Here is a 17,377-nt window from a genome sequence, read left to right on the forward strand (position 1 = left end):
TCTTATTTTAATTTTTGCTCCCAAAGATGGGCTATGTCTTATTCTCAGGGGATGTCTTATTTTTCCGCTCCACAGCTGCATGCTCTGGTGTTCTGTTCGACGGGCATGCTTCCAAACAAAAACTTTGCTACGTCTTACTTTCAGGAGATGTTTTAGATTTAGCACTTCAGCAAAACCTCTACTACGTCTTATTCTCAGGGGATGTCTTATTTTCGGAGAAACAGGGTATGTCTAAATAGGTATGTCTGTACTTTACAGACCATTGCTTGTTAAACTATCTTAGGAGCAGCAGCGACATGGTGATTAAGAGCAGGTGTACTCTAATCTGGAGAAACTGGATTTGATTTCCCGCTCTGCTGCCTGAGCTGTGGAGGCTTATCTGGGGAATTCAGATTAGCCTGTGCACTCCCAACACACGCCAGCTGGGTCACCTTGGGCTAGTCACAGTTCTTCGGAGCTCTCTCAGCCCCACCTACCTCACAGGGTGTTTGTTGTGAGGGGGGAAGGGAAAGGAGTTTGTAAGCCCCTTTGAGTCTCCTTAGAGAGAGAAATCGCGCCCCAGGCTTCAGCCTGGAGGCGCCATTGCAGGGGGGGAGGAACGAGTGAAAGCCTCCTCCCCACCGGCCGGCCGAAGCCGGTACCCGGCCACGTGACACAGACACGACCAGCCTATGAAAGGCTGTGTCGGCGGGGACCGGCCTCTTTTGAGTGCTATTCTATTCATGTATAAGAATGTATTTATAATAATGCAGTAGTTTGCATGCCGGACCTTCCCACCTCGGGGGCCTCCATATGAGGTCCGTGGTGGCGATAGAGCTCTCGAAGGCAAAGCCTTGGGGCCGCTCTGAGAGCTCGCTGCCCGGCAGGGAGGGGTGTCACAAATTGGGTTTGCGTCCATGTGGCCCCTAGTAACTTCCTGTTCCAGTTCCCTTGGAGGATGTGCCGGACAGGGGTTCTAACTGAGATAGCCCTGAAAGGAGGTAACAGCTAGGCTGCCCCTATAACCAGGATTTAAAAGCGGTTTTACGCGCTTGCTCTGGGGGCCAGGATCAATGCTCTGCCATGCATCCGCCCAGCTTCAAGGTTTGGGTTATATGTTAAAATAAAATGGGCTGCGGCCAATTTCTTTTCCAACAAGTATGTGTTAGTGTCTTTGATGAAAGGAGTCTCCACACATCCCCATGCAAAGGGGAGATACAAATCCAACTCTTCTTCTTAAAATCTCACTATGTCTGCCCCATAAGATTAGGCATGGAACAAAGCAACATCGTTGCATTTGAAATGTTACCCCTGATAGCACCACTGAAACACTTGGAAAACTGAACATGTGGGCAAATGTGCGGATAAATTACTACCAATGACTGTGTGCTGTTTTGCAGACCTGTTTTCTCTGTCCCCCTCCCCCAACCATTCCTGTTTTGAATAGTTTTTTTTCCTTCTCCAAAGCACATTTTGCCTATGGAGTATATTTTTCAGTGCCATCACGCTCAGCCCCATGAGCCACTGAGTGCTTTAACTGATGTATAGAGCACATCAGTGTAGGGGTTATCGAGTAGCTCCACCTTACCGGCTTGAGTCTGTTTGCTGCGGTGTCTTTTCGCTTATCCGCATTTCACAGGGCAGCTGCGTGGGGAGGGATTTCAACCATGAATGGCAACATCTGCAGCTACTATTTTCCATGCAAATTACGGGGAATTACATCCTATAGCGAAGCATTTCATGCATAGTTATAGCAGGTACATTCAAAACTCTCGGTACGTTTTGCCTTTTCCTTCTGTCCGATAATATTTTCTCGCTCACAAAGGCCTCGCAGTGCGTCGAATACATTTTGTCATCCAAGCTCTAGTGTATAAAACATAAAAATACAGATATTACCGAACATGCCCCTTTTCTATTGATGTCATGTGTCTTCTCTCCCCTCCTGTCTGGATTCAGCTCCTCTTTCATTCAGGTGTGCTGGTGTCCCTAAGCGTTTCTGGGCCGCAGCTGGAACGAGTGGTGATTGACAGAACTCTTGTGGGGAAGCTCATCTCAGACACCATCAGCGATGGTAATTATGCCCGTGCGCAATTCGGTTGCCTGCGTTTACAGGGGAAGAGCAGAAATAGTGTGTCAACAGGTAGACCAATTATTACCACTGGGGACTTGCAAACATGGTAAGTAATTGCATGTAAGTCCACAGTTATAACCACCACCCCCTTAGGACCGAAAGCACTCAGAGAACAATATTTGACTTCAAAGTTTCTGGTCTTGCTGGCACTTACGTTTATTTTCTAAACCTCAGCTCCTTGTATAATTTCCCCCAAGGTATCAAAGTCTAGCACCAATCATTTTTTCTTCCTCATTTGAGTGTTTTTCTAGGAAAGTTACTAGAAGCCGACTGCAACACAAGGGCAAATTGCAAAGGTCCGCTGAGCTGCCTGTGTTCAGGAGCTCACTAACAAGGCTATAGGCCAGTGATGGCGAACCTATGGCACGGGTGCCAGAGGTGGCACTTGGAGCCCTCTCTGTGGGCACGTGCACACAGAGTTCGTCATGTGGGGGGCAGAAAATCACAATGGATGCAACGTGAACAACTCCACAAACAACAAACGCGCTGCATCAACCGCTATTTTATCAATTGCGCTAAGCCCACATATAAAGTGCAATACATAAAGTGCAACCAGTGAAAAGTGCAAACAACATCAGAGCCTAGACTCTTACAATACTACACATATCACATCACCCTACAACATAGTCAAGGTGACTAAACGATGTCTTCTTCGCTCGGTCCTATGTCTTCCCTTCTGAAGGGAAACTGAATGGACGTGAGGAAGTCACCTTGAGTAATTATCCCGATTAAGATTGAAGAATTAATTGTAATCTGAAGAAGAATCTATCGAAAACGGTTACAGTAGCGGAACCCGTTTATGATTGGATATTCAATTGACGGACTTGGCCCAGACCGGTCCGCATTGCCATATAGCCTTACTTCTACTGACTGGAATGCAGTATAGGCAGCTATTGATAAGTGATTGATTATCTTCAAAGAAGAGATCCGGTCCAAGTACCTATACGGACGAAGACATAGGACCGAGTGAAGAAGACATCGTTTAGTCACCTTGACTATGATGTAAGGTGATGTGATATGTGTAGTATTGTAAGAGTCTAGGCTCTGATGTTGTTTGCATTTTTCATTGGTTGCACTTTATATGTGGGCTTAGCGCAATTGATAAAATAGGGGTTGATGCAGCGCGTTTGTTGTTTGTGGGGCAGAAAATCACCCCCCCCCCACACACACACACACCTAGGCTGGCTGAACCACAGAGCACGACATGCGCGCACGGCGGTGGGCAGGGAGGACTTGGCTGGCGGGCCTGGTGCCTGTGCTCCAGGTGGCTGCTGCCCGAGGGGGGGCGTAGAGAGGAGGCAGAGATGCTAGAGAGGCACAGAGCGGTGCGCACGGGACTTGCTGGAGGCTAGAGCAGCACGATCAGTTGAGGTGCCGTGGTTGAGAAAATAGTATGCTTCTGCAATAGAATATAGCCCCAAATGAATAGAAGAATTATCATTCATTTTTACACACTGTATTTGTCAAATGGTGTGCATTACTATTGCATAATTAAACTGAATGCCAAAATGCATTTTTACTTTCAAACCGATGGGGAGAGCAGGACTAGGTCGGCATTAGGACCCCGGAGGAGTATTCTACACCAAAGAAGGTCCAGCACGTATTGTCGAAGGCTTTCATGGTCGGAATCACTAGGGCAGTGATGGCGAACCTTTTCGAGACCGAGTGCCCAAATTGCAACCAAAAGCCCACTTATTTATCGCAAAGTGCCAACACGGCAATTTAACCTGAATACTGAGGTTTTAGTTTAGAAAAAAACAGTTGGCTCTGAGGCATGCATTACTTGGGAGTAAGCTTGGTGGTAGTTGGTGGCTTTGCTTTGAACCAACAGGTGAATCATGACCCTAGGAGGGTTTACTCAGAAGCAAGCCCCATTGCCAGCAATGAGCTTACTCCCAGGTAGAGGTTTGTTCTTTGCATGAAAATCAGCGGGGTTTAACAGCACTTAACAGGGTTACCTACACTGCTTCCCCAAAACTAAGTCTTAGGTTTAATGCTAATAATCAAGCTCAACGGCCCAGGCCAGTCTAGATGTTTTGGGAAGGGCACTCTGTTTGAGCGTGCCCACAGAGAGGGCTCTGCGTGCCACCTTTGGCACCCATGCTATAGGTGTAAGCTCGCTGTTTAACCTTGAGCAAAAGCTTTCTGCAAAGGTTGGCAGTACGCCCAGCTGGGCATCTTATCTTGTTGCTATAGTCTGTCTGTGTGAACTTGGCTGAAAACTGTCTCAAGGAGAAGTGGATGAGAACCTGCAATTGTTATCGTTAGCTTTGGCGGGAACTAGGATAGAGCGGCTGTCGGTTCTGGGGGGGCTCAGTTCCCGCATGGCCTGTGATTGACTAAGAATGCCAGCTCAATAAAGAACTTCAACGGTTGCTTTTGATCTGGACTTTACTGGTTCCTTGCATTAGGTTCACCACCGCTGTACTATACTTTTAGATAAATTGATTTTATGTTCTATCTATAGGAGTTTTTTTCTCAATACTGTAATCTGTTGACAATTTTCTGGCCTTCCGGAATCACCCGCTTCTGACTGGTGTAATTTACTCCCGGACTGTTTTGATTCAAAGATAAGGGGGCAGCTGTTGTATATGAAACATCAAAAATCTACTCTCTAGGTTTCATACTTGAAGATCTCTGTATGCTGTCACCCAGAGAGATTCTGCAAACCTTAAAAAGCAGACTTCTAGAACAGGAATACCATATCTTGTTGGGCCAAGCAAATAAATCATGCTCACCCCTTTCTGTCGGAATAGTACCAGAACAGGGGCACATAGCCAGATATCTTGAACTATTAACTGAACCCCAACAGAGATGAATTATTACAAGGGCCAGAGGCAATACTTTTCCATCGGCCATTTCAAAGGGTCGCTACCTATCTATCCCTCTCCAGGATCGGGTCTGTCCACACTGTAAAAACCAAGTGGAGACTCTTGCTCACATTATACTTGACTGTCCGAGATATGTGGGTATTAGGAATTTCTCTCCTGGGCGGGTCTTAGACAAATCTGAAAGAGACTCTGACAACTCTGTTGTGGAGCTTTTGTTAAATAACACAGAGGGAAAAGTAGCAAAATTTCTTGGAAAAAAGTAGGAAAATTTCTTGGAAAATTTCTTGGAAAATTTCTTGGGAAAAGTAGCAAAATTTCTTTTACAAGTGACAGAATTTTCTAAGTAACGTCCAACGCTAGATACAGTTTATCTGTCTGTGCTTTGAATGCACTTTTGATTTGCACTTCAGAAATGTCTGTAATGCTCTGGAGCCTATTTTAATATGCCTAATAAAGGTTGTTGTATTGAAGGATTGAAAATCTCCAGATGTGTTTCTCCCAGGGCTCAGCAGCTACAAGGAACCCGTCTGCTGAGCTTCTGCAGTCTCACTGGTGTGGTTTTGTTACATTTATGCTTGACAGCATAGTGAAAACACTATTTCTGTTCAGCCAACGAAAGGAATTGCAGAAGGGGGTTACACTCCAAAATCTAAAAGGACTGAAGAGAGTATCAAATACGAATACAGATGAAGTATTTCATATCAGAGCAGGGATGTGGTACTTGATAATTTATTCAGGTTTACAACGTCTGAGTCCTCCCTAAGCTTTATTTCTCATTTCCAGGGAGGGCCTGACAAAATGAAACCTTGATGCCTTTCAGGAGATTATAAGAAGCCCCCGTGTTATGTTTTACAGCGTAGCTTTTCTTCCCTTAGTGCCTCGGCGGAGAGTTTGCAGATTTCTTTCTGTTATTGGTGACCAATATTGCCACGCTGACACTTTTTGTATGTTTTCAGCTGTTCTCAACGACAGTTTCCTGATCTTGTCATTCTGGGACCAGACCAAGCTCTGTTTCGTTCACTTCACCAAGAAGGCAAGTTCTCCCGACGTGAACAAAAGGCTTGAAAAACTCTCGTCTTTGGATTTTAAGGTACACGCGTCGGCAATGTTCACAGTCTTCCCTAGTTTCAGACAAACCAAAAATAATGTTGAAATCTTATTGTGGATTAATGCTCCCCCCCCCGCCCCCCGTTTTAATGAGGAGAATGAAAATGAGTCGTTCAGTATTCTGTTTTAGAGAAGTCTATACATGGCTGCCAAAGATCCATGAACAACAGTACAACTAATTATATTCAAACAAACCAACGCCATTACTAAGGGTCTCTACTTATCCATCCCTCTCCAGGATCGGGTTTGTCCACACTGTAAAAATCAAGTGGAGACTCTTGCTCACATTATTCTTTCCTGTCTGAGATATGTGGGCATTGGGAATTTCTCTCCCAGGCGGGCCCTAGACAAATCCGAACGTGACTCTGACTGCTCTGTTGTGGAGCTTCTGTTAAACAACACAGATGTCATGCTCTTGGGAAAAGTAGCAAAATTTCTTTTACAAGTGACAGAACTTTCTAAGTAATGTATACAGCTATATAGTCTTCCTGTTTGCGCCTTGAATGTACTCTTGATTTGTATTTCAAAAATGTCTGGCAACGCTCTAGAACCTACTTTTAAATGCCAAATAAAGGTTGTTGTTGTTACAAGATAATTGTTACAAATCAACGCTGGATTAACCCTTTTGCAAGCATTTCGTGTCCTGACCTAGATGGCCCAAACTTCTAAAGCCTCTGGATCTAACCAGGGTTAGCTATGGTTAGTACTTGGATGGCACACCACCAAAGAAGTCCAAGGTTGCTCTGCAAAGGCAGGCAATTGCAAATCACCTCTAAACATCTCTTGCCTTAAAAACCCTATGGGGTAGCTTTAATCAGCTGAGATTTGACATCGCTCTTTAAACAGCAGTGGCGTAGTGGTTAAGAGAAGGTGCACTCTAATCTGGAGGAACCGGGTTTGATACCCCGCTCTTCCGCCTGAGCTGTGGAGGCTTATCTGGGGAATTCAGATTAGTCTGTGCACTTCCAACACACGCCAGCTGGGCAGTGGTGGGATTCAGCAGGTTTGCACCACTTCGGCACCACTTCGGCATTTTAACACTTCGGTTGTTAAAATGGTGCTTGTAATCAACCAGTTGTTAAATTATTTGAATTCCACTTTCAGGAGATGTTTTATATTTAGCACTTCAGCAAGACCTCTACTACGTCTTATCCTCAGGGGATGTCTTATTTTCGGAGAAGCAGGGTATGAATGAATAGGCATGTCTGTACTTTACAGACCATTGCTTGTTAAACTATCTTAGGAGCAGCAGCGGCATAGTGGTTAAGAGCAGGTGCACTCTAATCTGGAGAAATTGGATTTGATCCCCCGCTGCGCCGCCTGAGCTGTGGAGGCTTATCTGGGGAAATCAGATTCGCCTGCGCACTCCCAACACACGCCAGCTGGGTGACCTTGGGCTAGTCACAGTTCTTCGGAGCTCTCTCAGCCCCACCTACCTCACCGGGTGTTTGTTGTGAGGGGGGGAAGGGAAAGGAGTTGGTCAGCCCCTTTGAGTCTCCTTACAGGAGAGAAAGGGGGGATATAAACCCAACTCTTCTTCTTCTTCATGCCACTAGGCATTCCACAGCATGTGATCCAGGAAAACTTGAGGCCCCCACCCATTGGAGGCCTTTCTTGCACATCTAGAATTCGTATCCTGCTTCTAATAAACAGACAGCTTTCTCATCATGGATCCTGAGAGTACGAACAGGGTAGAGTACAACAGGGTGGAAAAACTATAATAATACTGCACATGAAGTACATAAGATGATATTCTTTGCATGGAAACGTTTGATGGGAATTCACGCCAGTGACAAAGAGCCTACCCTTCAGTCCGTACCATGTCCGTGTGCTTACTGTGTATGAAAATGCTACATGAGTGCTTTTGGAAGAGTATGTTGCATGAATGAAAATGTTTTGGCGTTCAGAATATAACAGCTAGTTGGTGGCGTAATCCTTTGGCACTCCAGTTAAAGTTATGGATCATACTTATCAGCTTCGCCAGCATGGCTAATTGGCTGGCAGGGGCTGCGGGAATTGTAGTCCATAACATCTCACAAGCAGTTGCCCGCCAGCATGGCCAATTGGCCATGCTGGCAGGGGCTGGTGGGAATTGTAGTCCATAACATCTGGGGTGCCAAAGGTTCGCCACCACTGACATAGGCCCTGCATACTACTTTGAGATGGGAGCTTGGAATTTTGCGCCTTCGGCTCTCCAAGTCGATGAAATTGTAGCTCTTTGGGAGTGTTTCCTGACAGTGTTTTTTTAAAGTTCCTGATAGGCACAGGGCAAGGCCCTGTCTTCAGAGCTAAGGCTCTGTCTGGTTACTCAAAAATAACCATTCACAAACTTCTTCAGTGTTTAGAGTTTTTATTTAAAGCATTCGTTTAGCTGCGCAGTTGGGAACTAAAACTTTCCGTAAAAATTAGACAGAGGGCAGGTTCGAAGAGCTGCCGCCTGCGTAACATAATTTATAGTTAGAAAAACATACCTCCCCGCTTCTTGCTTATTGGGTTGAGTCAAGTAAACGTACAGACTTGGTCATCTTATCCCACCTCTTACTACACCTTTTTATCTCATATTTTTAATGTAACTTGAGTCTAAAACACTTCATGTATAAGGTTTTTATAACCACTGTTTTGTAAACATCTTACTCACTCTTTATTTCTGTAGAAGGGGCCTTTTTTCTTTCAACTCAGAGCTTGTGTTAGGCCGCTCTATGAGTTTTATTTTTCGGTGCCTTCTAATTTACCCTTTTGCATACTTTTGTGTTTACCAAATTTTCAGCAAACTCAATTCCAAGCATCAGTTTTGTTAGCTGAGATGATTTTATATGACGTACTCCACCCTTTGTGCAGGCTAACTTTTCATCCTTGTACAGGCTACCTATATGTGTCTATACGGCTTAAAACACTATAAACTATATATGTGTACATATCATTCCCACTTCATTCAGTTGGTTTTTTTTTCCAAAGTAAATTGTGCCGTATGAACTGTGGCAAAAGACACGCGCTGAACTCACCATCTCTGGTTTAGTATTATGATCCCTTTTCTAGCTGTGGTATTTAACGATGCATGTTCACCTAGAACTAAATCCCGCTGTGTTCAGTGGGGCTTTACTCACAGGTAAGTCTGCACAGGATTGCAACCTGAATTGCTTGAATTATTCATTGGTAAACTTGTGTAACAGACTCAAGGATTTCAAATTCAGTTTTTCCTGTGACTTTATTTCATTTGTTGTACATCTAGGATTAGTGGCTTAATTTTGTAGATAACTTTCATGTCTAATTAAATTCTTTTACTTCTGAAAAATGTGAGTGCATTAGAAAATGTGAGGCTGGTGATACTCCATAGAAAACGCACAGACATTTTCCTTTCATCCAATGTCTTCTCCTTCGCCATGTATATGGCACCGAAACTCGTTTGCCGCCTTCTGTTGCTATCTTCCACCAGAGAAGACTCCCCCCCCATTTCCTAAACACTGTTTTTATGTTTTGTCTGTATTTGAAATCTGTTTTTCAGAGTTTTAACTCACCTTTTTTAAGTCTGCTTTTTAAATTGTTCTAACGATACATGTTGGGGGATAGACTTTTAATGGTTTTAAAACATGAATTTATCAAGCATGGTTTTAAAACATGAATTTATCGTGACCATCTCACCTCATATGTCCCAATTTATCGTGACCGTCTCACCCCATATGCCCCATATGTCCCAATTTACTGGTGGTCCCTCCCCCCTCCATGATGCGACTGGCCTCTACCCGGGCCAGGACTTTTACGGCCTTGGCCCCTACCTGGTGGAACACCCTTCCATCAGATGTGCGGGCCCTGCGGGACCTTGGAGAATTCCGCAGGGCCTGTAAAATGGTTTTGTTCCACCGGCCTTTTGGTGAGGCCGGCCGCGGACCCCCCCTCCAGGATGCCCCTGTGTTATGTGCCATTTCATCATCAGCACGCCCAATATAATATCTAATTGGCACTGCTTCCCCCCCCCCCCCCCGGTTTTGGGATCGGGCGCCACACATTTTTATAATCTTATTGTTATGTATACTGTACTGATGCTGCTAGTTTTATGAATTTTGTAAACTGTTTTAACTTGTTCTAATTTATTTTTATTTGGTGTATGTTGTTTTGGCCACTGTATGTTTGGCCCAGTGTACACCGCCCAGAGCCCTTCGCGGGTGGGCGGTTTATAAATTTAATTAATTGATAGATAGATAGATAGATAGATAGATAGATAGATAGATAGATAGATAGATAGATAGATAGATAGATAGATAGATAGATAGATAGATAGATAGATAGATAGATAGATAGATAGATAGATAGATAGATAGATAGATAGATAGATAGATAGATAGATAGATAGATAGATAGTTAGTTAGCCATCTTGGTGGCTCTTGTAAGGGCAGCAAGGTGGGATACAAATTGTCAATAAATTATAAATATAAAATAGAGATCAGTAAAAAGCTTGGTCTTAGGATCGCCAAACGTCCCCTTCTTCTGGTCCCCATCCAAAAGCCCTAAAATGTGCAACACTGGAAAATATTTTACTAGCTGATTTTTTATCTCTGTCTCCCTATTTTATTTCTTTGCTTAATGAATTTTGCATCTGTCCAACGGGCTTTTCTTGGCTTGTGCTACTTTTTTCTTTTTTCTTTTTCTTTTTTTTTTTTTGCCACACTACATTATAACTTGTTTGGGAACACTCTCTGCTAGGATGGGCATCTAATACATTTTCCAGGCGGTTTCAGTCGAAGGCCCCTTTTCAACAGTGACTTGTGTTTGCAAGATTGATCCAACCTCTGTAACATGGATTTGAGACAGTTCACTGTTCATAAGGAACTGAGCCGATACGTTGTTTACTCTAAAATGATGCGCACTTCTGGCCTGCAGAGTATTGGCTCAGCTTAGGCTTTTGGTAGCGACGATCACAATCCGGACCCACCTAGCAAAACGGCCTTGAGATGACACTTGCTGTGATTATTTACTTTCGTAGTCTGTGATTCTTCTAGCTCAGGGGTCTGCAACCTGTGGGTCTCCAGATGTTCATGGACTACAATTCCCATCAGCCCCTGCCAGCATGGGACAGCCCGTCATGTGCAGACCTCTGATCTAGCTTGGTTGCAGACAGGTTGCAGACCTCTGATCTAGCTTGGCCTCACTAACCACGTTTTGGACTTGTATGTAGCCCGCTACATATAGATCCAGCAAATGGCAAGTATTACCTTTTAAACCTGGGGTGTTTCCCCACTCAGCATGATCCCCCCTATGCCGTGCGCTCGGGCATCCCCACGACCCCGTGCTCTGCACGGGGTCATCAAAAGGTGCCCTTTGCAAGAGCGCCAGGGATGCCGCGCGCTGAGGGGGCGCGACAGCGGCAGCGTCAGGGCGGCTGCGCTGTCGCCACCCCTCTCGTGGGGAGTGCCAGGGGACCCCGCGCTACTTGCGCGGGGCTTAAGGTAAGTGGGGAAAGGCCCCTGGTGGCCAAGTTATTTGCTTAGGAAAAAGAACTGAAGCAAAGTCAGCATTATCTATTTGAACCAGCTAAGAATCTCATAGTAGTGAGCTGTATTTTTCGCTTAGCAGAACGTTTACTGAAGCGTGATGTTAAACGAGAAAGGAGAAACAAACGTGGCTAATGAAGACCATTGTAGAATCCCATACAGTTTTTGGATGTTCACATAGGAAACACTTTGCACACTGATTAGATTAAATAGTGCCCAGTGCAAAAGGCACACTTTGCACCAATGGATACTTGAAAATATAAAACCAGAGAATCTTTCACAGGTACCAAAGGACGGGTTCTTGTTGCATAGGAACTTCCTATTATACTACGAAATCAGGAAAGCTTTTGAATTCCTTTGTGCAATTTCTTTAATTTGGAGTGTGTGCTATGAGAAGGCTGTTTTCCATTTCATCACAGTCCCACTACAGAAGGTGGGTTGTTCTGAACTACGGCCCTTTCCGCACAGCAAATTCAAAGCGGGTTGCAGGCGAGGTACATGAGCCCGTCCTCGCCCCAGGCCGTTCACATGACGGGCTGTCCCATGGGCAGCCAGGGCATCAGCCGGGGCACGTGCCTTTGCACGGAGGCATGGCCGTTTTGGTTTTTTACTTACCTCCCACCTATGTGCAGCTATGCAGGCAGGCACATGTGAACCCTCAGAGCCTTGCTGACGCCTCATGTCGCAGTGGCGTAGTGCCCAAGGGGCAGGGTGGCACGGCGCTCCGGGTGTGCCCCGGGGCGGGGGCGGGGCCAGTGTGTTCTGGGGTGGGGGCGGGCCACAGCAGGGGTGTAGGACGCACACACCCCCCAGGTGCAGTTTTTCCTTACTCCACCCCGTAATGTCCCCAGAAGTGCCTGCATGGCTCCGCAGATGGTAGCCAGGAGTTAAACAAAAAAGAGGAAAGTGCAGTCGCATAATTTTTTAAAATTTATTTAAAACATTATTATTTAGATTTTTTAGTGCCCTATCCCCAAGGGGCTCCGGGCGGTGTACAACAAAACTAATACAAATCAAGTTCAGGAGCAAACTATACAATTAAAACAACAGCAACCCTCCGAGGCGCCATCGTTAAAATATACTGGATTTCATTAAAAACAGCGGTAATACCATAGTAGAAGGCGCCCGGTAAACCCTTTTTCTTATAATGCGCCTCCTGCTCAGCCGTTCACTCAGCTGGAGCTGCAAGGCGCATTAAAACAAAAGAATCAAACAAATAGCAATTCTTGAAAAAAACTGGGTTGGGGGTGGGAAATGCGGAGCAGACTCACACTAGGAGCAGTAGTGATGCGAAATTCCCCCCCAACACACGTTAGGGTGTCGGGTTAGGGTTAGATGCCCCCCTTTCCCTCTTCCTCCCTTTACCACACGACTAGGCCTACCGGCCTCCTTTGTCCTTTTCTGTGTTCATTTGTTCGTTTGTTGGTATTCTTGTCCTTTTGTGTTGTGTTCCTTTGCTTGTGGGGTCCCCTTCTTCTTTCGGAGTTGGAGTGCCCCCTTCTGTTCCTCCTCCTCCACTCCAGATCTTAGGATACTCCTTCTTCTACTTGCTGATTTCCACTAGGCCTACTGGCCTCCTTTCCTACTTGTCACGCCTAGGCCCACTCTTGGGCTGATGGGAGGCCTGGTTGAGGCTTGCATTCCTGGGAAGGTCATCCAGGAGGGTACCTACACATTAGTGTGTCGGGTTAACGTTAGATGCCCCCCCTTTCCCTCTTCCTCCGTTTACCTTACCGCTAGGTTTTGTCCCGTGGTTAGCCCAGATTTATTGATCCATGCGGAAAGAGCCTGTCAGGACAGTAAGGAACAGACTATAGGGGTTTGCCCTTCAAAAATGCATTGTTTGGGGGAGGGCATGCTTGGGGGAGGAGCAGCAGTGGCGTAGGAGGTTAAGAGCTCATGTATCTAATCTGGAGGAGGAGGGTTTGATTCTCCGCTCTGCCGCTTGAGCTGTGGAGGCTTATCTGAGGAATTCAGATTAGCCTGTGCACTCCCACACACGCCAGCTGGGTGACCTTGGGCTAGTCACAGCTTCTCGGAGCTCTCTCAGCCCCACCTACCTCACAGGGTGTTTGTTGTGAGGGGGGAAGGGCAAGGAGATTGTAAGCCCCTTTGAGTTCCTTCTGCAGGGGAGAAAGGGGGGATATATATCCAAACTCCTCCTCCGCCTCCCTCTCTCTCTTTTCTCTCTTTCTCTCTTTCTTCTTCTTCTTCTTCTTCTTCTTCTTCTTCTTCTTCTTCTTCTTCTTCTTCTTCTTCTTCTTCTTCTTCTTCTTCTTCTTCTTCTTCTTCATGTTCCCAAATGCTTGGGAGTATTAGTACAGTCAGTTGAGGCGCAGGGGCCAAGACAATTCCGCATTAGAATATGGTTCTGAACTAATATGAGAACTGTCATTCATTTTTGCACGATGCCTTTGCCAAACCATTATTTCGTGCATTATTGAACATGGTACTTTAATACAAGAGCTGAATTATAAAATGTATTTTGACTTTCAGACTTTCAATCAGATGGGGGGAGCAGGGCTAGGTCGGCACTGGGACCCAGGCAGAGCATTCTGCAACAAAGAAGGTCTGGCACTTTCTGTGGCAGAGGAATATACAACCCTGCTAACACCTTTCTGTATACAGACTGCAGTTTGGGGAGCCATTTTGGGCTGCGGAATTTTCGGTACCATGTTGCAAAGGCCTCTCTCAATCCCTCCTCCCTCAAGGCAGCAGTAGAACAAGAAGGGAGAGAGAGGAAACTGTTAATATCTCTGATCCCCTTGCCATCTCTAAGTACATTCACTGTGTTCAGGGTATAAGCCCTTCTTTGGACCAGACCAGGGGTCGGGGACCTTTTCCATTCAAAGAGCCATTTGGCTCGCTGGCTCGCCTCTCGCCAAATTTCCCGCCCACCCACTCACAATCAAGAGCCTCACTGGGCTGTCTCACAGCTTCCACCCTGCTCAAGCAGCTCGCCTCGGGCCACTTGCCCGCCTCGCCTGGCCATTCCCCCACCCATTTGCTCGTCACTTCTGCTCGCTCGCTTCTCACTACCAGCTCATTCTTGCCTGCCCGGGCCCCACTCCACTTCACTGGGGCTTGCTCCCCCACCACCACACTCACCTTGTCTCGGCTCCGCTCGCTTGCCTGTTTACCTGCTTGCCTCTCTCGCTTGCCTGCCCCCTGCTTGCCTGCTCACTCACCCCCTGCTCACTTGCCCGCCCGCCCGCTCGCCCACCCACCTCACTGCCTTTAATTTCTGCGTGGGCTTGCCCGGGAAGGGGCAGCCACGCCGGGAGCCGCACAAGAAGCAGCGAAGAGCCGCTTGCGACTTGCGAGCCGCGGGTTCCCAACCCCTGGACCAGACCAACCTGCAGGAGTCACCTGGGTGTCCCTGGGCCTTTCATAGTCTCAACCTAACCTACCCTCCCAAGATTCTTGTTGTGGAACAGTGTGAAAAATTGCTTTGGGTTCTCAGCAGTGGTGGAGCGAGGGGGAACTGCGCCTGGGGCGCGCATCGCATCACCACCCACCCCACCTCGGAATGCCCCACCATGCCCCCACACCGGGGGGCGCCTGGGACATTGTCTCCCCGCCACCGCCCCGTGGGCACTACGCCACTGGTCTTCAGTCAGGAAGAAAAGTAGGGTATACATTCCGGAAGGTGAGGCCTTGGCTCAGTGGAAGAGCAGCTGCGTGGCATGCAGAATGTCCCGGGTTCAACCCCCAGCGTCTCTGGTTACATAGATCAGGTTGATGTGAAAGACCCCAATTTAAGACTCTGGAGAGCTATTGCCAATCTGAGTAGACAGAACCGTCCTTGACGATATGATTCAGTTTCCTATGTATACGTATGTGGGTGTGTATATATGTGTGTGGGTGGGTGTTTTCAACTGTACATAGAGCCTACAATAGAAACTACATAGAACCTACAAACAATCTACAGACCCACTAAGAAAATTCAACAAATGCTACATTCAGCAAAGGCTAAGAGGGGTCCTCTAGCTACTGCAGGAGTCTACCGCATACCATGTAGCTGTGGACAAGTCTACATAGGAACCACCAAATGCAGCGCTCAGACACGAATTAAAGAACACGAAAGGCACTGCAGACTATTTCAGCCAGAAAAATCAGCAATGGCAGAACACTTGATAAACCAACCTGGACACAGAATATTATTTGAAAACACAGAAATTCTGGACCACTCTGACAACCACTACGTAAGACTACACAGAGAAGCCATTGAAATTCACAAGCACATGGACAACTTCAACCGGAAGGAAGAAACCATGAAAATGAACAGAATTTGGCTGCCAGTGTTGAAAAACTCTAGAATCAAGACAGTGACAAATCAGCTCCAAACAAACACAGTACAACTGTAGACAATATCAATCAAAGAAAACAAAGACCAGGATACTTCTATTCACCTATTGACATTGCTATCTTCATTGTTACTCACAGGATACAGACTTCTTTGTGACTCACATACCAGGCTACTCTATTCAGAGGGCCTCACCTTTTGACCTCACAGTATATATACTCCACTTGCTTTCCATTCCTACTATCAGATCCTCTGAAGATGCCTGCCACAGATGCAGGTGAAAGGTCAGGAGAGAATGCTGCTAGAACACGGCCATACAGCCCGGAAACCACACAGCACCCCACTGTACATAGAGCTTTCAAATGTGGTTAGGAGCATCTCATTTTGTCAACTTGTGTGGGGTTAGAAGAAGAGAAGAGTTTGTATTTATACTCCACTTTTCTTAACTGGAACAAATCCCAAAGCAGCTTACAGTTGGCTTCTCTTCCCCTCCTCACAGCAGACCCCTTGTGAGGTAGATGGAGCTTAGAGAGTTCCGAGAGAACCGTGACTGGCCCAAGGTTACCCAACAGGCTTTATGTGGAGGAATGGGGAAACAAATCCAGTTCACCAGATTAGAGACCACCGATCTTGTGGAGGAGTGGGGAATCAAACCTTATTCTCCAGATTAGAGTCTAGCACTCTTAACTGCTACTCCATACTGGCAGATTTAGAAGAAGAAGAGTTTTGGATTGATATCCCCCCTTTCTCTCCTGCAGGAGACTCAAAGGGGCTTACAATCTCCTTGCCTTTCCCCCCTCACAACAAACACCCTGTGAGGTAGGTGGGGCTGAGAGAGCTCCGAGAAGCTGTGACTAGCCCAAGGTCACCCAGCTGGCGTGTGTGGGAGTGTACAGGCTGATCTGAATTCCCCAGATAAGCCTCCACAGCTCAGGCGGCAGAGCTGGGAATCAAACCCGGTTCCTCCGGATTAGATACACGAGCTCTTAACCTCCTACGCCACTGCGTAGAGTGGAAATAAAGGACATCAGAGGAGAGTTTTCTTCCCATACCTGGCTGTTTCTGTATGACTCTGAGTCAGTTTTGGGAGGCAGGCAGATTCACCCAAGTCACAGGTCTAACATATATATGTACAGGCCACACGCACACGGTTGAGAAGTGGCTGTGGCTCAGTGGCAGAGTATCTAGTGGACACGCAGAAGATCCCGGTTCAATCCTTGGCGTCTCCACTCAAAAAGAACCAGGCAGTAGGTGATATGAAAGACGTTTGCCTCAGACCCTGGAGAGCAGCTGCCCGTCAGAGCAGACAATACTGACCTAGGCCTGGTTCAGTATATGGCAGCTTCATGGTACCCGTCCATGTGCTGGACATATGATTAAATTGCTCGTCTTGTGAAGCTGATCTTGAGCGTCTGGAATAGCTGGAAAGCTTAGAGGAAATACAGCATCCAGTTATATAGCGCCGTCTCTGTCAATTAGAGCATGAGCATAACTACCAAGGTTGATTGATTGATTGATTGATTTGAGCAGGTTTAAG

General features: G+C 46.4%; 1 protein-coding gene across 3 annotated transcripts in view; it reads left to right on the plus strand.

The window, feature by feature from the left end:
* Nucleotides 1-17,377, plus strand: part of LOC125435538 (WD repeat containing planar cell polarity effector) — a 308,331-nt gene that overhangs the window by 103,454 nt on the left and 187,500 nt on the right. For all 3 annotated transcript variants that reach the window (XM_048501735.1, XM_048501743.1, XM_048501750.1), the window contains 2 exons: nt 1,936-2,050; nt 5,898-6,031. In XM_048501735.1, the coding sequence (XP_048357692.1) occupies nt 1,936-2,050; nt 5,898-6,031 (249 nt within the window). The remainder of the gene's footprint in view (nt 1-1,935; nt 2,051-5,897; nt 6,032-17,377) is intronic.

The sequence above is a fragment of the Sphaerodactylus townsendi genome, linkage group LG01, assembly GCF_021028975.2.
Source record: "Sphaerodactylus townsendi isolate TG3544 linkage group LG01, MPM_Stown_v2.3, whole genome shotgun sequence".
Taxonomy (NCBI): Eukaryota; Metazoa; Chordata; class Lepidosauria; order Squamata; family Sphaerodactylidae; genus Sphaerodactylus; species Sphaerodactylus townsendi.